Raw genomic sequence first — 23680 nt, forward strand, 5'->3', positions numbered from 1 at the left:
ACTCCAGTGCTTACAGTTCTATTTGTGACGGCCGGTGATACTTTAGAAAAGGATTCAGTGAAGTGCCCCTTGTAGAAAAGGAGGAGAAGCCGAAGGAAGGCGGGAAGACTGCTCAAGAAATCCCAGATTAAACTCTCAGCACAGCACAAACAATGGACCCCCAAACTCTACCAAGAATAGGCCCTGGCGCTACTGGGTATGGACAAAACAAAGAAGAGAGAGAAAAGAAAAAAACTAAAAACAGAATGTTTCCTAATAATAAAATACACACACTATGGTACTGAATAAGGTAGATCAATGTATCCCAAAAGGAAAATGTCCCCAAAATACTTGGGGTTTTTTTTTTAATAATTTTAATTTATTTATTTTTGCTTTTTTGAGTGATGGACAGGGGTTACTCCTGGCTCATAAACTCAGGAATTACTCCTGGTGGTGCTCAAGGGACCATATGGGATGCTGGGAATCGAGCCCAAGTAGGCCATGTGCAAGGCAAACGCCCTCCCCACTGTGCTGTCACTCTGGCCCCATACTTAAGTTTCTTTACAAACACAAACAGTAGGGTGGTATTACCTTACTTGCTCAAAAAAGAGGGAAGAAGGGGCAGAGCAATAGGAAGGCGAGGAGGGCACTGGCCCAGGTGCAATCCCCAGGACCCATGCAGTCCTCGAGTCAAATCAGGAGTAAGCCCTGGGTGTCCCCACTAGGGTCTCCCCACCCCGCCCAAAACAAACAACAAGAAAAGAGGAAATGAGTGTGATCATTTCTGAAGCAGTGAGTAAGAACCGCAGGGCACGGGACAGCTTGGCAGGAGAGGAGCCGCCCCCTTGCAAGCATGACGCTGGACGGCCACAAATCCAAGCCATTTCCCACATGGCCAGGTGCGAGGCCAGCACCCACGGCTCTTTGGGACGCCCAGGGTATGATCCCCAGGGTCTGATCTCCAGGCCATCACAACGATGTACGTGTAAGCACTGCAACTAAGTGTGCAGCCCACTCTTGCAATTTACCAAGTCCATCTAATAATTCAAGAAATTCCGCCAGCCTCAATAGCCCCAACCTTCCTCACTCTACAAAGTCCCCTTATAGGGTAACATAACACAGTCACAGGATCTCAGAATTGGGCCAGGAACACTATTCAGAACACTACAAGCATTTAGCAAGCCTTGGGGGGCCACTCCTATAGTGCAGAGGTGCTCTCATTCTTACACTTCTGCATGCTGTAAAACCTTACCTTGAATATGGGGTTTTTTTTTTTCAATTAAAAATCCAAAATACACCGAGGTTATCCTCAGCACCACTGGGTCTGCACAGCACTGCATCATCTGGTCCTCACACTGAAACACAGCACCCCTTCACCCCCACCACACTGGGAGAACCAAAAAAAAAAAATCCAGTAGATATACCTTATCAACAGTAAGATATCATGGATGTTGGAACACTGTATGACTGAAACCTGATCGTGATCAGCTTTGTGACTCTGTATCTCACAGTGACCCAAAAATGTTTTAATTAAATTAAATAAAAAATAAAATTATTAAATAATCAAACAAAAATAACAGTAATAAATGATTTTCAAAAAGACATTATCAATCTTAAAATAAATTATGTTTTGCGCCAAAGAGAATATACAGCAGAGCGTGCCCTGCATATAGCTGACCTGGGTTCAATCCCCAGTACCACATAGGACCCCTTGGGCACCACCAGAAGTGATCCCTGATCACTTGTAAAGCTGGCAGCAAGCCCTGAGCACAGCCACATGTGGTCCAACCCTCCCATCCTCAAAATATTACATTATGTGTCACTAAGTAAAAACTCCTAGACTATGATATACATGGCAATATCACAACTTGTTTGCGAAACATCTTCAGACACTCCTTCCCACCCACCCCTTCCAATGTGACTTGACTACTGACTTCTACTTAGCCAGAAGCAACCTGTGTTTCCACTTGCTGACTGAGGGCGAGACCTTCTAACTTGTTTTAGCCAATGGGACAATAGCTGGTGTGACTCAAGAGATGAAGAGTGTTTGTGTGCTGTATTACCCTTGTCACATGGACAAGTCTGCACAGGTCCACTAGTCAGCACAGCCAACCCACCGGACCCCACCCAAATCATGACTGCTACTTAAAGCCAGTAATCCTGACCTCAGAAGGACATACAGGGAGAAAAGAGTGACTCTTCAGATCAACAGAATATGGTATTCCAGATTACTAGGTGTGAGAGGAGAAAGGACATAAACAAAGTTTAGTGAGGAGACTATTACATATGTGACATTTTGGCTTATAAAGGTTTTCTTATTGGGGATTTTAGTCACATTTCATATATTTGAAATCACCAAAAAAATAATCGCTGGCACTGCAGGGAGACTGCTTTCTGCCACAGAGTATTAGAGCAAGATAAATCATCTGTCTCTTCACTAGGAAAGAAGCTAACAACCTCTAGAATTAAATGGCAAAGAATAATTACTTCATCATTCAGGTACATACTGTGAATCATAAATTAAGAGTGACAACAGTGGCAACTATCTTAATTTTATTATATGAAGTATATAATTTTATTTTAAAAGTGAAAACTGGGACTAAAGATGTGGCTCAGTGATAGAGCACACACTATGGCATGGGGGTGAGGCCCTAGAAAAGGAAGGAGGGGGAGAGCGGAAAGAAAGGAAGGAAAGGAGGAGGGAAGGAGGGAAGGAAGGAAAGGAGGAGGGAAGGAGGGAAGGGAGGGAGGGAGGGAGGGAGGGAGGGAGGAAGGAAGGAAGGAAGGAAGGAAGGAAGGAAGGAAGGAAGGAAGGAAGGAAGGAAGGAAGGAAGGAAGGAAGGAAGGAAGGAAGGGAGGGAGGGAGGGAGGGAGGGAGGGAGGGAGGGAGGAAGGGAGGAAGGAAGAAAGGGAAGGAGGGAGGGAGGGAGGGAGGGAGGAAAGGAGGGAGGAAAGGAGGGAGGAAGGGAGGGAGAAGTTGTATGGTATATTTGTAATTTTTTTTAACAAAAATTATTCTTGGGGGCTGGAGCAATAGCACAGCGGATAGAGTGTTTGCCTTGCACACGGCCAACCCGGGTTCGATTCCCAGCATCTCATATACTGCCCCAAGCACCGACAGGAGTAATTCCTGAGTGCAGAGCCAGGAGTAACCCCTGTGCATCACCAGGTGTGACCCACAGAAAAAAAAGAAAAAAAAAAGAAGATTCTTAATAGAAAAGAAGTTCTAATTAACCTCGTACTACAATAAGGCATTTATAAGCTTGTTGTGACCTTCCTTTTCATATCCCACTGAAATAAATAAGATCTATCTTGTTCACAAAAGGTTAAATGATAGCTCCACTGTGAACAGTGAACTTCCTCCAGCTGCTTTAAGATCCAGTTCGGGGATTATTATAACAACTACCACTTACAGAGTGCTTGTTTCCCAAGTGATTAGTTACACAATACCAGACCGGGCTCCATCACTTTAGATAAACAAGCAATAAAAATAACAGCTTTACCCCAAGCAGTATCTCCCCAACATAGAGTTACACAAATTCTGGGTTAGTTACAGAAATCCTTGGATTCCTCAGTCAATGTCCAGCTCCTGAGTGTAGCTTACCATGTGACTAAACTTTGAACTAGAACACAAAGCCTTCACGAAAAACGAAACTTAAATTTCTGAATTGAAGCTATCAACTGAATTAATGTGGGTTTCTTTTTTCTCATATTTAAAATTTTATTGCAGGCCAGCAGTCTTACATACAACTCTTTCAATTCTTAATCCTCAAACACTGACATTGTTTTGTAGGCGGGGAGAGGGGGCACGCCCAGTGGTACTCAGAGCTTACTCCTCTACTCTTACTCACTGCTCTGTGGTCACTACGGGTGGGGCTCAGGGGACTGGATCTGGTGATAGAGATCCAACTGCAATCAAACTGTGCGAGGCACATGCCTTAACCCCTCACTCCAGATGCTTTGTTTCATGAGAAAAAAATAAGTCTAGAGCTTCTTTAGGTCCAAGGATAAAGACTCCATTCAGCCTGCCATGTCTTTCTCATTCACATACTCTGTCCACTAACAAATGCAATGCTTTCTGGTAACACTCAAGAGCCAGTATATAGGGACTAGAGCGATAGCACAGCGGGTAAGCACTGCCTTGCACTAGGCAGATACAGGTTTGATCCTCAGCGTTCAATATGGTCCCCCAAGCACTGCCAGAAGTAACCCCTGAACATCGCCGGGTGTGACCAAAAAAAGAAGAAAAAAAAAAGAGCCAATCTACAGTTCTGTAATATCAATACTTAGTCACAGTTCCAGAGAGTTCAACAGGCTGGTGCACAGGAAGCATTGTGTGGTCTTCCAAGCACCTCCAGGAGAGAGCCCCAAGCACTTAGCAGGGAGAGCACCTCAGCACTTCTGGGTAGCACTGTAGCATTGTCATCCCATTGCTCATCGATTTGCTTGAGCAGGCACCAGTAACGTCTCCATTGTGAGACTTGTTGTTACTGTTTTTGGAATATCGAATACGCCACAGATAGCTTGCCAGGCTCTGCCATACAGGCAAGATACTCTAGGTAGCTTGCTGGGCTCTCCGAGAGGGGCAGAGGAATCAAACCTGGGTCAGCGTGTGCAAGGCAAAGGCTCTACCCGCTGTGCTATCACTCCAGCCCCTGTAGATTGGCTCTTGAGTGTATCAGGAAGCACTGCACAGCACTGTTGGGTGTGGCCCAAAAACAAAACAAAAAGGAGAGCATCACAAGCTTCTCTAAGAGGGCTGCCTGAGGGATGCTTATCTACTTAATTGCCATTATAATTTGTTAATTGTTTAGCTGACTTGCTTGCTTTCCCTCAGAAAATTCAAGTTCAACCTGCTGTGCATTTCCTACAGACGCCCTTCCACTCCATCTGCACTTTCTCGGCAGAGCCTAGGGGGCCTGGGGCGGCTCTGTGCGGCTCTGTGGAAGCACCGTGGAACTCACCAAACCAGAATCCACAGTCCTCCTGTGCCACTACCTGAACGCATCTTCAAACAAAAGAAAAATACTAACTTCACAAACTCAGCTAGGGAGCTGAAGAGACAGTGCAGGATTAAGGCTCTTAGCTTGCACCTAGCCAACCCGGGTCTGATCCCCAGAGCCACATATGGTCCCCTGAGCAGTGCCAGTAATGATCCCTGAGCAGGGTCAAGAGTAAGCCTTCAGGGGAAGGAGCAATAGCACAGCGGGGAGGGCATCTGCCTCGCACTCAGCCGACCTGGGTGTGACCCCAAAACTTTCCTCTTCACCAAAAAAAAAAAAAATCAACTGGAGGATTAACAAAGGTGCAAAAGATAATCATAGCACCTGGTAAGAACTCAGAAAATCTTAGCCAGTATTAATTACTATTAATACCGTTGAGATACTCGGTTTCCTCCTTGAAGCAGGATAAGTAACTGCCTGTATGCGCTTAATAGGCCAGTTTCAAGGCATTTTTGTGAATTTTGGTATGAAAAATATAATGAAATCCTTAAATTCCTCTGCAAGAAAAATAATCCCTTGTGTTTTGATTTGAAGCTTAGAAAATAGTTACCATATGGGGTCTGCTCACTAATGCTGAAATTTGTCACTTAACAGTGGCACTTGCTCAGCAAACCCTCACCGTGAAACACCTATCAGTTCCCTATCTTATACTCGTGACAGGAAAGCAGTCAACATGTCAAATCAGCAAATAAAGCTCTGAAGAGGGGCTGGAGCAATAGCACAGTGGGTAGGGCATTTGCCTTGCACACAGCCGACCCGGGTTCGATTCCCAGCATCCCATATGGTACCCTGAGTACCGCCAGGGGTAATTCCTGAGTGCAGAGCCAGAAGTAACACCTGTGCATCATCAGGTGTGACCCAAAAAGAAAAAAAAAATGCTCTGAAGAGAAAATGGTGACTGGAACATGCCAAGCACTTATGAGCCGATTTCAAGGCAAAGAAGGTGTAACAGAAGCCATGAGTGAAACAGAACTCTGTCCGTTATTCTGCAGGTGCTAGAGGAATAAGCCAACCACACACCAGGCTACGGGCGCTGTGCAGCAGGCTCAAGTGGGCTACCAACATACTCCTCTCCTTTCCCAAACTTCCTCTCCCGACTGCAGTCAAAGGCTGCAGCAACAACGGCCATACTCCTCCTGCAGCCTGATCCGCTTCCCGCCACAACTCCAGAGAGGACAGCGGGGGGCCAGTGAGTCCCATCCCCGGGAATTCTGGAACTAGGACTCGGGGGCTGAATCAATCCTTTCCTGTTTACTGATAACGTGAAATCTGGAACAGCTGGCAGCCACGCACTGCCATGTGGACTAAATAAGAAACAGACGCCAGGGCGAGCAGGAAGGAGAAGGAAGCAGATGCAGAGAGAGGGGACACCCTGGTCCTGACCGGCTCATCTTTAATTACAGTCTGCAGACCCTGTCACTGGTTTCGGAGAGATGTTTAGGCATTTCCGGCCAGGAAATGCCAGCGACGGTTCCTGTTCGCATGGCAAATCCTTAAGATCCAGCCATTTTGCGTATGTCATTAGACCCGGTTTACAGTGACTCCCTCCCACACTGAACTGACAACACAAATCTCTACTGCTCCCGGCTGGCCTACTCTGCCGCAATCCTGGCCTCAAGGCCGGCGGAAACACAGCGCTGGCCCCAGAGCAGAAGAGAAACCAGGAATCTCAGAGCAAGTGAGGTGTTTCTAACAAAGGCCTGGAAGCAGGGTGGAGGGGTGCAGCCATCAGAAGACCAGGAGGCTGAGCAGGAGGAAGGGCTGCTAATCCCTAGAGCCGTTTTACAAGTGAAAAGTTGAAAACTGCCAAAGCAGAAATGCCCACGGAGATCCATATCAGGGCATGTTAGAGCAAGCGCAAACCTTATCCGGTTTCCTTTTACAAAATCTTAATACCACTAAAGAAGGAGTTTGACAACTCTCAGATTTTCACATATGAATACACTACTCCTTAAAAACAGGTTTGATTGCGTGCAAATCTAAGTGCTACTATCTAATATTTTGCATGCTGTTTTTCATTCAATATTCAGAACTTCAGTTGTGGTATAGATTACATAATCTCCATGAAATAAGGAATTACCGAATGAGTGATTTTTCTTCCTAACCCTAAAGCACTGCTTCTTTTTCTTAAATGAGGATCCACAGGTTACCACAGTACTGAGGTCATTATCTGCGACACCAGCCCCCACTAGTGTCAGAAGACACAGCCACCATTTCCCATGGTCCCTCCCCATGGGAAACTTTCCCAGTTCTGTCAATCGAGTATTGCGTCTTTTGTACTATAATTCATTCTCAAACTGTAGTAATCACCTGGTTAAACTGCAAATCAAAAGACTAAATGCAATTTAAGTTTTTTACTGTTGTCTCTTTATTCTATTCTCTGTGAATCTACCCAGTCTCTGACACCAACATTAACTTCACTTTCCCACATATATATGACTATTAGATAACAAAAACAACAGATCAATTATTTAAGCAAAAGCTTTAGGAAAGCAGAAAGAAGCAAAATACTGATTGTAGAACATACCCAAATAAACTATTTATGCAATGTAAAAAAATGTGAATTTCTACAAGCTTTCAAACTCAAGTTCAGGTCTTCAAATCTAAAAACAAAATTTACCAATAATTAAGTGTCAAAATATCTAAAAGGGTCTACCCCAAAATATAAATATATCAATTTTAATTGGATACTATAAACAGATGGCAGCCTCCTCACTGAACCACTGAAGCTACTAAGATCAGGAAAATCTAAAAAAAAAAATCATTATTTTATTCCCATATCAGCAAGTTGACCATTTAGAGTATATGTAGTTCATTTGTATTAACACTTATACTAGTCTACATCTCTAGATGTAGGCAAATCTTTAAAAATTCATTTAATAATTATAAATTATTAAAGAGTAAGATCGTGTAGCAAGGCTATAGGGCTAAAGGCTAATAATGACAGACATGAATTGCCTTCCTATTTACTAGCAATGGATAAGTGACATTTGAAAATAAAACACAACACCACTTACAGCAACACCTCCGTAAATGAAATAAAGGTGTAAATCTAGCAAAGTATGTACAAGATCTATATGAGGAAAACTAAACAGTTCTAATGAACAAACTTTTTAAAATATTCCATGTTCATAAACAGAAGATTCAATAGTGGGATATCATTATTGTGTCATTTCTTCTCAGTATATGTCAGTTCTTCTCAATTTAATCTATAGCTCCAGTCCAAATCAAATCCCAGCAAGCTATTTTATAGGTAAGGTCAAAGTGATTCTAAAGTTTATATGGAATGACAAAATATCCAGAAATGCAACACAGTATGAAAATGAAGAGCGAAGACAAAGAACTGATGCTAAGACTCAAGCCTTACTATAAGTTATAGCAATAATGACAGTGCAATATGGATGAAAGAATAGACATGCCAAACAGAATTTAAAAAAACCATAAACAGAATCTATAAATATAGCCAACTGATCCCACACAAAGAGGCAAAAGGCAGTAATACAATGAAGCAAAATGCAGTTTCTTCAACAAATTGTTCTAGAACAACAGGATATCCTCAAGCAAGAGCACGAATCCTGACCCAGCCCTTAGACCTTTCACAAAAGTTGACTCAAAGGCCAGGGAGATACTTGGGTGCAGATTTGATCCTGGCGCTTCATGCACCTGAGCAACCCCAAAATACCAAGCCAGGAGTAGTCCTTGAACACTAGCAGATGTGCCCCAGCCCTTCCCTGGGAAAAAAAAAAGAAAAGCTAAGTCAAAATGTATCCTACAGGGGCTGGAGTGATAGCACAGCGGGTAGGGCATTTGCCTTGCACTCGGCCGACCGGGTTCGAATCCCAGCATCCCATATGGTCCCCTGAGCACCGCCAGGGGTGATTCCTGAGTGCATGAGCCAGGAGTGACCCCTGTGCATCGCCAGGTGTGACCCAAAAAGCAAAAAAACAAAAAAAACAAAAAAAACAAAAAATATATATCCTACACCTAAAAGTAACATGCCAAACTATACAGCTGTTCCCTTTATCTCTGGTTGGTGGCACGTGACAGGAATGTCTGCGCTATTAGCTGGGACATGTTTCTCATAGCAGCTCCACCCTCTTATCCTCTTATTCAGGACTGGGTCAGCTCCTGTGGATCAGAAGATCAGAATAGGAACATCAGTGAACTCTGCTGAACAGGGCTCTCTCCTCATGGGCCTGAGGGGGTACATACAGAAGTGCCCCAGGGGTCACAGAGAAGGAGAGAGAGTGAGAGAAAAGGGACACAGCAACGGGAGATCAGTTATCAAGGTTAGCTGGGACTTTCAGAAGAGGGGCCTTCACGGGTGGAAGCTGCTCAGTTGCTCATCTGTTATTTCAACAAAAACTGCATCCCATCACTGGCAATTTTCATTTATAATAAGATAGATGGTTTTGGAAATGGATGCCTTGCCAATCAAAAGCTTAATGCCAGGCACCTCCTAGAAGATAACATGGAAAAATCTAGGTAACCTTGTGCATGGTACCCTGGGTCTTTTAGATACATCACCCCAAATATACCATAACTCATAACAACAACAACAAAAAAGGATCAACTGGAATTTTAAATGAAAAGGTTACTTTGGATAATAGAAAAATAGCTAAGAAAAGCCAGAGAGTTAGTGCAGGTGTTACTGCACCTGCTCCGCGTACAGCTGACCCAACAAGATCCCTGGCACAACAAGGCCCCCAAGCATCACGGGATGCAACCCTGGAGAGTCCTGCACACTGCCAAGTGTGGTGCTGCACCAGCACGGCAGCCAGGGCCCTCCCAGGAGACAGCACTGCAGCCAGGGACCCCGGACGCAGCTGCAGCCCAGCTGACTGAGAACAGCCAGAAGGGCCCTGGCCTCCGCAGCACCTGTTGGGAGACCCCCGATTCCTCCCAGAAGAGTAACAAAGGTCATATACAGGGAGAAAATATCTAATTTTCTAATTAGATGCAAAAGAGACATCTAATAAAAGGCATTCAAAATACATATCAAATTCTAAAACTCAAAAAGAAAACAAACAACCCAATTAGAAGGTGGGCCAAAGACTCTGACACCTCATCATTATCTACAGATGGTGAGTGAGCACATGAAAAACAGTACATCATGTATGTCATCAGGGAAACGAAAAGCACATTACGCCATAACAACTCTTAATACCTGCAGAGGACCTGAAGGTTTACAAAATATTTTTGAGCTATAAAATAATCTATTTCTGCTGGAGGGTGGGGGGAATCTATTTCAGATGAGAATCAAGGAGAGTTAAGTGAGTTCCCCAAGGTGCTGATTAACCCTGAGGTGCTTAAGCAGTCCTTCCAGAAGCCTAGGGGGGAAAGACTGGCGTGCAGGGAAGGAGAGAGCAGGTGGCAGAAAGTACAGAGATAACTATGCAAGAATTAGAAAAGGCTGGGAAGACTAATGCTCCTGGGATGATGTCTGGGTGCAGGGTTTTATCTCACTGCTTTATATATCCCTGAAGGGGCTGGAGCGGTAGCACAGTGGGTAGGGCATTTGCCTTGCACATGGCCAACCCGGTTCGATTCCCAGCATCCCATATGGTCCCCCGAGCACTGCCAGGAGTAACCCCTGAGCATTGCCAGATGTGACCCCAAAAGCAAAAAAAAATAAAATAAAATGAAATCTGAAAAAAAAAAAAAAGACTTTATTTATCCCTGAAAATAACCCTCTGGGGAACATATTCTTTGAACTTCCACTTATAACTGCAAAGGTTTCAAAGAAGTAACTAGGACTACACAGCAGAGCTGAGTCAACCCAGGCTTCGGGGTGCCAAACACTGTTATACAGCCCAGTACCTCCAAACAGGGAACAGAGTGGTAAATGCGGCCTAAGGCACAAACACCAGCTTTTATTTATGGGTAACACCCAGATCCCTAATAAATGGTACCTTAATTTTTACTTTGCTTCTTCCCTCCATCCATCCCCACCTAATTTTGCAGAAATATGGATTTCCTATGTTTTTCTCCTCTTCTTCCAAAAACAAAAAAGCTTCAACTTCTGATTCCAGAAGGGATCCGAAGGGGCAATGCTGCCTTTCAGACTCAGAGGAAGACAGACAGTCTCCCCGGGCAGGGCAACCCCTGCTGCTCGGCCACTCCCGCCATCACTGGGGCCTGTCACACCACACACTGAAGTGGGCAGGGCCAGAGCCCCAAGAGAGGAATCTGAGGCTTAGCAGGGGACACCTTCCCATTCAAATGTTTCTACCTTGAGAATATATACATACGCTCCCAGGAAGACATGGAAGAAACCGTCTTTAACCTCCAAGAGACCAGCAAAGGCAACGGGCACCTTTCAGGACAAGACAGAAGAGAGAAAAGGTCTGTGCCACACACCTCCTCAACACAGGAAAGCGTGGACAGTAAGCAGAAAGACGGCAGTGTAACCACACCTTTACTTACATGCTGTGTCACTTATATGTAAGCAATAAACATATGTAAGTGGTACAAACCTTGTGCAAAACAAAATGGCAATCTTCTTACAATTTTCCCTAAAGAAAAAATCCAAAATCTGAGAAGAAAAAATGCACAACAGTGTTTGTCATAACTTTTATACTCTGGAAATAAAAACTCCAACATTGACTGATGGCTAGACTGTGACAGAACCTAGAAGGCAGAATGTTTTGTTCACAATAAGTACACCAATGTCAAGTAGCTATAGTCCAAGCATTAAATAAACGAGCGAATTTGAAGGAAAGGAAAAATATGCAGCCACTTAAAATAATGGTTAATGATCAGGTAGTTGGTGGCACCATTCTAAGTAGGGGGAGCAATATAAAGTGTATAACTACTCTAATTTTTTCTTATTTTCTTCTCTACTGTCTTATTATAGCAACAGTAAAAAAAATGAAGGAAATATATAAATCACAGTCATTGTGCTAAGATTTAGTACAAATTATTCTCTAGTGTATAAACATACCCAGAAGGGTTATTATAATTAATTAAAAATATAAGGTCATCCTTTAAAACTGAAGAAAGGAGCAGGAGAATTAGTACAGGAGACAAGGTTCTAGCCTTGCAGCAGCTGACACCAGTTTAATCCTAGAACTGCACATGATTCCCCCCACCCCGCCCCACCCCCACCAAGCACCACCAGGGTCTCTCCTGAGCACTGACCAAGCCAGTAATAACCCCGAGCTACTTGGGTGTGTCCCCAAAACCCCCCCAAATAAGAAGAAAACAAACTGAAGAAAATTTTAGTAACTAATGAAAAGTTCACAAACCTCACATTACCTATAAATCTATAAAACTTTAAAAGAAAAAAGTTATACAGAAAGTTTAGCAAATGACATTCAGAAGAGACGCATCATTTCTGAATCCCAACTCTAATAAATGAACACATCACAAGAAGTCAACATCAGCTATTCAACAGCTGATCAATTTTTGCACTTCTGGTTTTTACTAAGCTCCAAGCTGAAAAGGGTTTCTAATAGTTGTCTCCAGATGGAGCCTTCTGATGAGACTGGGTCAATTCTATAATCACAGTGGGGATTCAGAAAGGCAGGGCAGGCAGGTATGGGAATGGTTAGTAGGGTGCAGATTCATGGATTAAAGTGTACTTCATCATCTTCTAGAAAAACCACACATGGGAGGGCTGGAGTGATAGCACAGCAGGTAGGGCATTTGCCTTGCACGTGGCAGACCCGGATTTGATTCCCAGCATTCCATATGGTCCCCTGAGCATCGCCAGGAATAATTCCTGAGTGCAGAGCCAGGAGTAACCCCTGTGCATCGCCAGGTGTGACCGAAAAAGAAAAAAAAAAATTACACATGGGAAGAAAGAGATAAAATATCAGAAACTGTAAATCATGGCTCATTAATAATTTTAATTTAAAAAAAGGTAAAGTATCAAAAGTTCCTAAAGTTCAACCCATCATGAATAAGAAAAAAGTGAATTCACAACACAAGGAGTCTATAAAGTCTGTACCAAAACAGAAACATTGGCATGCACACTACATTAGGAGGATATTATTTTGAGGCTAGAGGGATCACACAGCGGGTAGGGCATTTGCCTTACACACGGCCGACCTGGGTTCAATTCCCAGTATCCCATATGGTCCCCTGAGCACGGCCAGGAGTAATTCCTGAGTGCATGAGCCAGAAGTAAACCCTGTGCATTGCCAGGTGTGACCCAAAACCAAAAAAAAAAGTGGATATTATTTCATAAAACTTTGTTTCTCTATGTTTATGTCAAAATATGTAACTTTTGTGTAGCAATGCTAAATAAATTTCTTTTTTTTTTTTTTTGGTTTTTGTGTCACACCTGGCGATGCACAGGGGTTACTCCTGGCTCTGCACTCAGGAATTACTCCTGGCGGTGCTCAGGGGACCATATGTGATGCTGGGATTTGAACCCAGGTTGGCCGTGTGCAAGACAAACGCCCTACCCGCTATGCTATCACTCCAGCCCCGCTAAATAAATTTCTAAGCATGATTTTCTGTCAAAAGGTACAGACCAAGTATGTAGTTCATCAGTAGAGCAGAGAATTGAATTCAGTGCAAGGCCTTGAATTCAGTTTCTCGAACTGGGGGAAATAAAATGGTAAAAAAAAAAAATAGGGGTCAGGGTAATGGCTCAAAGGGCTAGAGCACATGCTTTGCATAAAAGAGGTCCAGTTGAACCCCAACATTACATGGACCCCAAAGCACCTATCCAGAAGTAGTCGCCAGCACCACCAGGTTAAGTCCAAAATCACTGTCACTGTCACTGTCACTGTCACTGTTCATCGATTGCTTGAGCAGGCACCAGTAATGTCTTCATTTGTCCCTGTCATGTGCTAGTGTTAGCCCAATGGCGTCTGCTCACTCCAGGAACATGAAGAGCATGTTGTTGTTACTGTTACTGTTTTTGGCTTATCAAATAAGTCCTGCGTAGCTTGCCAGGCTCTGCCATATGGGTGGGACATCCTCGGTAGCTTGCTGGGCTCTCTGAGAAGGACGAAGGCTTTTGGGGCGGCCTCTAATCATCCTTACAGGTCCTTACAGGCTCCAGGAAAAAAGTGTGTTGCTCTCTTCTGGGAGCCTTGTTTTATAGTCTCTGGATCTTGGCCATTGATGAGATTACATGGCGCTGGGGGCAGTTTGTGGGTGTGACTGCCAAACTACTGGAAAACTGGGGATCTGAGTGGAGGAGGCCCAGTCCCGATCCACACAGGCGTGGAGATCTCAGCCACAGGTCCCGCACACTTGGGGTCCTCTGCTGGTTCCTCCATGCGTGAAGCTTGTCCGAGGGTGTGGAGAGTGGCCTTGAGCATGGCTGTGGCTGGGTTCTGGGTTTCTCTGTTGGCTCCCTCATGGGTGAGGCTCGTCCAAGTGTATGGAGAGTGGCCTTGGGCATGGCTGAGGCTAGATTCTGGAGGTTTTCAGCTGCTGGGGCTCTGCTTGGGGTAGGGAGGGAAATTCACCCTGCCCGCTCCAAAGGGGCCCTGGTGAAGACAACCTGGCGTGGGGGCAGGAGATTCTACCGTCCAAAATCAAGCAAGATAAAATAATTTGATTTAAAAACTAGTAAGTTTCAAAAGCTTAACTCCAGACAACCCCACAGTCTGTCCTGGGAACCAGAGAACCACCCACAGCTACATTTAGTGTTTAAAGCTAAAGGATCCATTAGAAGTAGGCACGTAGTGAATCCAGTTCAACAAGGTATTAGGCACCAATACAAAAGAAACACCCCTTTAATATTTCATCCAGGAATAAAAAACTACAGTCATTACAAAACTCTGGAAAGCATCATTTTACTGCTCCAAAGTGCACATAGCTTTCTCCCTCTGCATTTTCTCTTGGAGACTTTAGAAATAACACCTATTTTTTTCAGAGGAACATACCCAGTTGTGCTCGGGGGCTCCAGGGTCTGTACTCAGGGAACCGTATGTTACGCTGGGGATCAAACTGGAGTTTCTCCTTGGCAAAGTAAGAGCTTTAGCCCCTCTACTGTCTTCTCTGGCCCAGAAACAATATACTCACCTAGACACTGTATCCAGGATCACAGTACTATGGTCACAGTTAGGTACCGTGCCCTCCTCTGCCAGATGGAGAACCTGAGACTAACAGTGATGACTTGCTCTAGGGTATGCCCATCGGTGCAGAGTCTGTGGAGGGCAGACTCCCAACCCCTATTCTCTACCAAGAATCCTCCAATTACAGGCACAAAGGAGAATTAGAAAGAAAGAAATGTTAATCAAAGGAAGGCAGAATTAAGTCTAAACACTTCCCAGGCCCGGTGGATAGTTCAAAGCATACTTTACACGTGAAAGGGCCACGTTCAATTCCTGGCACTGAATGGTCCCCTGAGCATCAAGCCAGACGTGGCGCCTAGGCTACACTGTGGTGTGTAGATCCAAGGTAAAAATAAATGCTTTCTCTGTCAAAATTTAAAAGGTGGGGATTGAAGATGTGGCTGAGCCATAAAGAACATGCCTCGTATGGTTGAGGCTCTGGGTTCAATCCCCAGCACTGCAAAGTATAATAATAAAATTTAAAGGCAGAGTATAATATATCCGGATATGTACCACATAGGGGTCATATGCTTATTAGACGTATTTTGTCAAGACAAATACAGAATGGTTTTTCCTTCTCAGTCTTACTTATATTTTATTTATTTATTTAATTAATTAATTAATTTATTGCTTTTTGGGTCCTACCCAGAGACACTTAAGAGTTACTCCTGGCTCTGCACTCAGGAATCTCTCCAGGCAGTGTGTGGGGGACCATATGGGATGCCGGGGATTGAACCTGGGTCGGCCACATGCAAAGCAAACACCCTATCCACTGTACTAACGCCCCAGCCCCTCAGTCTTACCTTTTAGTTTCCTATACTCAGAATTTTCACGACTAAATGCCATTTATAGATAAAGATGTTTCTGCCTTTAAAAAGAGACAGAGAGAGACAGAGAGGCAGAGAGAGACAGAAAGACAGGGAGAAAGAGAGAAAGAGAGAACTAATGAGGCTGTTTAGTTAAAGTTGTACCAGGGACGTCATTTTTTATATACTAGAGAATTTCTAGTTTATTTCTAATCCTCTTCTTAGGATACCAACATATGTAAAATAAATGGGTGTTGCCTCCTGAATTCTTTCTATTCTGATGCTACAGCTAAGAACTTGATGGTGAGCGAGACTGTATGTAATTTAATGCAGTGTTGCTGATAGAACATTTCACTCCTTTAAAGTCTTAAATCACAACTTACTTATTGGTTTCTAAATGCCACTGTTATTTTTTTTAATAACATCAAAATGATTCTCATCTACAGAAAGAAAATGCCTCCCTCTCAAAGCCAAATTCAAAGTGCAAACAGAGCCAGGGAAAGATATTATGCAAATAAAACATAGCATGTTTCCTTTTTTAAAAGTTTATTTGTTTTGCTTGGAAAAGATCAGCAATATGATTTCCTTCAGTCACATGGTGCACATAAATCGGATTTATCTTTTTCTTCTCGAAGGGCCCTACCAGTTGAGACATAAAAGAGCTGGTCCCAGGCGAGGGACATGACTCAGGGGTAAAAGACATGCTGTGCATGCATGAAATCTGTGTGATCCCATATCTCATGCAAAGAGGAAAACAGAATAGTGGGTCCAGATTTTACTATTTAAGAACCACTCATTTTAGGAGCCTCAAAAATGCCATTCTTAATGTTTTCTGTTGTTCCGCAATATCCTGGTGAATAATATCCTGATTAACTTTGAGGTGATGGGACAAATCTGGCTTAAGTATATAAATGAAGCAGGAAATTCAGAACCATCAAAAGCTCTGAGGCCAATAGAAGCTGAACTTCCTCTAGTGAGTCTCCTTAGATGAGCTTTCCCAGAGTGGTCTTTTCTCGGTCTTTTCTCACACCATCCTCTGGTCTCTGACCTGGAGAGACGGAGGCAAGCCGGGCAGCCTGCTGCAGGTTCTGGAGTCAGTACAGACGTCTACGTTTCAACAATCATGGGAGTGCAAATTCCCTCTTTAGAACCTTAAAGCCAGCACTTATCACCACCTTCAAAGTGATGAGCCTCAAGTACACAAGTTAAGAATTAATTAATTTTAGGTCATTAACTAGAGACGGAACACTCAAGAATCAGTTTGGATGACTTCTAATTTTGTCAACTTTAGAAATCTCACCCCATCACAAGAGGCTTAACTTGCAGAACTACTCTAGCAATATGAGAAAACTCTGATTTGTGTTTTAACAACTATTTCTATGCAAGTGCAATAAAAGGCATGGTACATAAAACTACATCAGGAGAACTGAACTAAGCCAAGATCTAAGCATTAGTGAATAGTTTCCACCAGAGAACCAATAGTACAATGTTACAGGGAAAGAATCAGGGGACTGAAGATATAGTACAGAGGGTAGGGAGCTTGCCTGACACCTGGGCTTAATCACTGGCAACCCATGTAGCCCCCCAAGCCCTGCCAGAGTGACCCCTGAATGCAGAGCCAGGAATAAGCCCTGAAAACTGCCAGGTGTGGCCCAAAGACCAGTAAGAAAATAATCAGCAGTCAACACATCAACAAAATGAGGATTTGTTTTTTTAAAAAAAAGAGAAAAAAGAAACGATAAAGTTTTTCTGGAAACAGGCAAGTAGTCAAGGCCACATAATCAGATAATCAGAGGAGTTTAGAGCTGGAGAAAGAGGTCTTAGAAATTTAGTTTTAAAATCCTCCCTATTCCCAACCCCCTTCACCCCGTCTCTTGCAATATTATTACATGGGGGCCTAAATCATACTACTAAGCTTCTCCAAACTCAACCCTTCGCTCCTGGAAACCTATACCCTTCTCTGGCCAATTTCCATTTCAAGCAGGCAATTCATCAGCCATGGCTTAATTCATTCAAGATATATTCAAAACATACAGCGCACACTTCCTTTGTGCTAGGCACTAGAGATCAGATCTCCTTCTACCGGGATAACTACCCTCTATCCACAGCAGGGATCCAGCCCACCTCATGGATTATGGAGTGTAACTAGCTACATTGCATAAGTTGGTCTTCAATAAAATTGAATATAAAGCCACAGTTCCCCCAGCTACCCCAATCCACTCCCACTACCCACATCCTCTGCCAACCCCAGCTCCCACGACAGCTACTTCGCCAACACCCTACCAGCACACCCTCCAAACCGTTTTATCCAGAAAGCTTTCCAAATTCTTACCCTTAAGGGTTTTTAGGAATCTCTGCTACCAGAACTATTCCCTGGGTGACACTAATTTTTCCAAATATCTCAATGGGTGGCACTCAGAGCTATTAAGAATTCAAGCTAACTGGCTCTGGGGTCCATACTCTGAACCAGGGGTTCTCAATCTTTTTTCCAACCATAGCCCAGTCCGGACGTTGTTTCCTTCCTGTGCCCCCACCCCTGTGACGATACTAATCGGAGACCAGTGACCCTTTCCTCTACCTAGCTTTTCTGTTACTAGTGTTTGGATGCCCCACCCAGCAGAATTGAACAACCCCAGGCTTGTTGTTCAGGGCCACTCCCAGCAGTGCCCAGAAGACTCTGTGGTGCCTGGAGGTCTAACAAGGCCTCAGGCAGGCAGGCCTGGCTCCAGCCCCTTGAGCTATCCCATCACCAGACCCTACCCAACCCTAACATTGTTTGTTTGAAATTTAATTTTTATAAAGTTGTTCACAGTATCTGATTACATTTACTATCCGAACACCAATCCCACCACCATGACACCTTCCCACCACCATATTTCCATTCCGAACCACAAACCCTGCCCCCAAAGCAGAACCGAAACAATTTATTTTGAATTGCTTGTTGTGAAAAATTTGCCAAAAGTGATCCAAAAAGGTTTCTTAAAGGAAAGTATGTGGAGATTGTTGTATTTCACCCAGGAGCCACTAAGGCCTTCTAGAAGAGATTGGTAACATTACCCTAATTTTTTTTAACGAGCTCTGAGACCTAGCTGGAGGGAAGTTCCTTTTCTCTAACCCAGCCCAGAGCAGAATTTGCAGCTCCCTCAGCTTTGTCCTTATACCAAGTGACTCCCCCATCCATTGCTCCAATCTAAATTCCTCATGAAACAATTATTTCCTCCAACTGTCCACTACTAACTGCCTAGAATTGGTGAAACTCTTTGAATGACTGCAGAATTAGGAACCCAAAATTGGGTAGCCCTTTCCTGATGGTACTGGGTACTGAACTGAGGGTGTGTGCAGGCCAGATACATGCTCTGCCCCAGGGAGCGTCCTTTAGAGAAAATCCAGCAATCCAGATACGACCAAGGAAAGGTAAACTCATGTCCCATCAGTAAATTCCAGGAAAGGGCTCCGTAACAGAATGAAACAAAATGCCTATACATCTTCGATTCTTTTTATACTTTTTATATTTCCTGGTATTTTCTCCTCCATTCAGTAAAGGCTATGGAATCTGTTCTAAGATGGAAAGAAAGTTAAGGGAAGGTTAAGGACGCTTATCCACTCATGAGCCTGGATTAGATTATTATTAGCCATTCACTACTGAAGGCAGCCTCAGGGTAAAAATCCTGGGTCCAAGTGAAAGAATCCTCCAAAGGAAAGGAAAATTTAAAGGACGAGGACTGTGGAATGCAGACAACCTTGTCCATCTAAAAAGCCTCCCTTCCATACTTGCCCTTGACGTTTGCAGTTTTATCAGTTTCTGATATTTTCCCCTCTTGTGAAAGCATCTAGAAAGGACCTTGTCATTTGCACTAATATATGTGCTTAGCATAGAGTTGGAACACAAAGGTTTGTTGATAGAATGAATGAAGCAATGGGTTGACTTTGAAAAGTTTAAGGCACCAAAGCCAATCCTTGGCCCACTGATACATATTCTTTCACATAGGATTTTCTTAGCTTATTTATCATAAAATTCATTGAATAAATATCCATTAAATGTCTAAAATAAGGGCTGGCGCGATAGCACAGCGGGTAGGGCGTTTGCCTTGCACACAGCCGACCCGGGTTCTAATCCCAGCATCCCATATGGTCCCCTGAGCACCACCAGGGGTAATTCCTGAGTGAAGAACCAGGAGTAACCCCTGTGCATCGCCGGGTGTGACCCAAAAACCAAAAAAAAAAAAAAAAATGTCTAAAATAGGTTAAGATACTGTACTTTCAAGAACAACAAAAGTATACTAGTGACTAATAAGACAAAGGATGGTCTACAGACTGCAAGACACTAACTATGGTAGCCCTAGAGATACTACAGTGAGTAAGTCACACTCAGCAGCATCTTAGTGAAGATAAAAGAGAAGATAAATGAATGACTCTATGTAACACAGCTTAAAATAAAAAATGTTAAGTTTTTTTAAACGTTTAAAGACTGGAAGTCAGAAGAAAACAGGGTTTTAAAATAATCTGTCAGACACTAGTCTATTCAGGAACAGGACATTATTTGTGGCTTAATCCTCCAATTCAGAAATGAAGAAAGTACTTTCTACATGAAGCAATTAATGGAAATGGCCTTGTAGACTTTGTTAAAAATCAATATTTTTGCTAAAAATCAATATGTCCTTATACCATTAGCATTATGGCAAGTGATATTAAGAGTGGATCTTAAGAAGCAAGACTTCAGATCAATTTTCTATTTAAGAAAACCACAATCAGGGGCTAGGAAATAGTTCAGAGGATTGGAAGTGCATGCTTTGCATGAGGGACCCCCAGTTCAATACCTAATCCACATTCCCCCAGCACGGGAAGGGAATAACCACCCCAGAACTATTGCATGTGGCCCAAAAATGAAACAAAAAAACAAAAAATCAAAACCAAATTCTAAATAGCCAAGTTATTTCCATGTGTATGTATATGAGCTACAGTAACACAGATCTGCTGACCTAAGCAATAATATACGCAAAGAATAATCCTGAAGTTGGGGCCGGAGAGATAGCACAGCGGCCAGGCCTTGCAGGCTTAATGCCCTGCAATGAGAATCAGCCCGCCAAGGACCACCAGGAGTGATCCTTGTTTAAGAATGGCACAAAAGCAAACAAAAGTTTTTGAATCACCTGATTTATATAATAGTAATTCCATAATAAAACATTCATTGTCACTCAGAAAGTGAGAATTAAGTAACATATAGCTAAATATTGCAATTCTTTTATCTTGTCATCAAATAAAATTGACTCTTCAGTCTCATTCATATATACTACTTCATATTCTTAAAACACTCTGAAATACATGCTCACTAGAGCTATAACTCTTGAGGAAAAAACACTGGAATGGGTATAAGATCTCTTCGGTGCTATGTCTTGTCCAATACCAACTACATGAATTTGAGTAGGTAAGTTGTCTCCCCTAGAATTTCACATGTGTAAAACAATGTGGTTAAAGCTCAAAAAACTATGAAAATCTAATTTACTCCCAAACCATCTACCAAAGCACGAAGTTTCTAAACTACTATTTACAAAACTTTAGTTTGACAGCCTTTCTCCCTCACTGAATGATTTCCTACAGCAGTTAAGTTAAGCACTTTTAAACAGCTACAGACTGGAAATGTACTCCTTTAAAAACAATTCTATGGCACCCCCAGCAACCCCCTTCCAAAAAAAAATCTCTATCCAGAAAAGTCTTTAAACAGAATTTTTATGGCCAAAATTAAACACTCATAAGGCTTCTTGATGAATTTCAAAAGGTTTCTACCTCTTGTGATCCATTTCAGCCACGAATTTCTCCTGTTCGCTGCAAGCTGCTGCCAGGGTGTGTATGAGAATGCTTTCCATTGAGATCTGCATCAGCAACGAATCAAGGACCACTGGCAATTTGCATAAAATATGATGGAGACAAGACCTGTCACTAACACATTCATCTTCGTTATCACGAAGACCCTATGAAGTGAATAGACCTAGCAGGCAAATTTTTGTTGTTACTGTCACTTTGCTTGTTTTTCAGTCATACTGGGTGGTGCCCGAGGCTTCCTCCTGGAGGTGCCCGTCTGGGGTGCCGGGGGTGGAACCAGGACCGCCGCGTGTAAGCGCAGGTGCGCTGCAACCCCTCTGCCCCGGCAATGAGGCACCCGGACTGCAAAGTGCTGAAGGACCGTAAGGACTGAAACTTTAACTGCAATTTTTTGTCATGAAGAATGATATATTCTGTACCTCAGGATAATCTGGATTCACAGGAAAGAACCTAACTGCTGTGTAAGACTAAAGCCCGGTCATATCTCTGTATAGTGTCAAATAGTTTAGAATGCCAATTCTAAATCATTTCCACTAATGCAACAATTCCCGACAAATGCCATAACTACATATTCACGCAGCTTCTCTACAGAAATTAGCCGTGGCTGCTTCATTTCTGCACAGGGAGTAAGAGTAAGTAAAAGCAAAAGACACTATTGCATGAGAACAAGGGCGAATGCTGACGGCAGAACTGACTCCACTTCTTCAAATCAAGAAAAATTTAGCAAAAAGAGAGGAAGTGTGCAAAGGGCAGGACCCCGCGAGCCGTCTGCAGCGTGGTCCCAGCAAGTTCCCCCTCGCTCCCGGGAGACAGGCAGGGGGGGGCACTCCTAGGGGGAGGCCCAAGCGACTCCGCTCACAGCCCGCAACAGTCACTGGGATACTCGCAGGGACGCCCGCGGGGCTGGGGGCGGGCGGGACGTGCCCCAGAGCCGGCACTGACGGGATCCCCAGCCCGGGCGGCCCGCGGCGGCGGCCCGCAGCATCCTCACCGCGCACCTGCGGGCGGGGCGCCTCTCCGTCCCCTCGGGTCCCCGGGGCCGGTGCACGGCAGGCGAGAGCCCGGCCCCCTCGGCCCCGCCGCCCGCACCAAGGGGCGCACTCGGCGGCCCCCGGCCCAGCCAGGGCGTGCGTCACCGTTCCCGAAACTCGGGGGGCACGTCTGCCCGGGGCGACGCGGGCGGCCGGTCCCGCCCCTCGCGCGGCCGCGGCCCGCGGTCCTACCTGTCCTCCGAGACGCTGATGACGCCCTCCTCCTTGGGCACGATCACTGCCATGTTCACCACCTCCTGGGAGCCCTCCACGCGCTGCAGCAGCACCGGCTTTCGGACCAGCGCCCGGGGCTGGATCTCCGCCGCCATCGGAGGGGGCGCGCCGCGGAGCCGGGCTCAGGCGGCCGCTCGCGCTCGGGCGCGTCCTGCGACGGCGACTCTGCTCGGCCGGGGCGGGGCGCGAGGGAGCCGCCACCATAGCCCAGCCGCCGCCCGGGAACGACGCGGCGCTCCCGGACCCGGGTACCGAAACCGCCACGAGCGCGCCGCCGGCCGGCGCCACCTCCGGGCAGGGGGCGGAGAGCCGGGGGGCGGAGGGCCGGGGGCGGGGCAGGGGCGGGGCCTGCCGCCGCGGGGGGGCCGGGGCAGGCGCCAGGGCGGCGGCACTTCCGGAAGGGGGGGGGAGGAAAAACCCGGAAAAGAAGGCGGGGCGCGGGAGGCCCCGTACGCATGCGTCGGCCCGGAGCTCACTTCCGCCCCGCCCTCGCACAGTTCCCGAATCCCGGCCGCACTTCTGCCAGCACGCATGCGCGCATTTCCTCCCCTCCCGCTCCCCGCGCCCTTCCACACCCAGGACTCAGTCCCCGCCTTCCGTCTCCCGTGAACGCGCGCGTGGACACGCAACCACGCCCCTAGAGCACGCCTGCCGGAGGCCCCGCCCCCTCCAAATCTCCGAGATGGGGGCGGGGCCCCGCGGGCGCGCAGAGCCGGAAAGACCGGTCGGCAGAGGCGCCTGGGCATGCGCGCTGCCACCTGTCCAGCGGCCCGCGACGTGGGGGGGCG

The 23680-nt window shown here is 45.1% G+C and overlaps 1 protein-coding gene across 2 annotated transcripts in view; it reads right to left on the reverse strand.

The window, feature by feature from the left end:
• WDFY2 (WD repeat and FYVE domain containing 2) overlaps positions 1-23174 on the reverse strand; it is a 194738-nt gene extending 171564 nt beyond the window's left edge. The window contains exon 1 of one of the 2 annotated variants that reach the window (XM_055124053.1): positions 22851-23174. In XM_055124053.1, the coding sequence (XP_054980028.1) occupies positions 22851-22987 (137 nt within the window). In that variant the 5' untranslated portion in view covers positions 22988-23174. The remainder of the gene's footprint in view (positions 1-22850) is intronic. The other variant, XM_004604482.2, reaches the window with a different exon arrangement.
• Between the last annotated feature and the right edge of the window lie 506 nt (positions 23175-23680).

This window comes from Sorex araneus, chromosome 1 (genome assembly GCF_027595985.1).
Source record: "Sorex araneus isolate mSorAra2 chromosome 1, mSorAra2.pri, whole genome shotgun sequence".
Taxonomy (NCBI): Eukaryota; Metazoa; Chordata; class Mammalia; order Eulipotyphla; family Soricidae; genus Sorex; species Sorex araneus.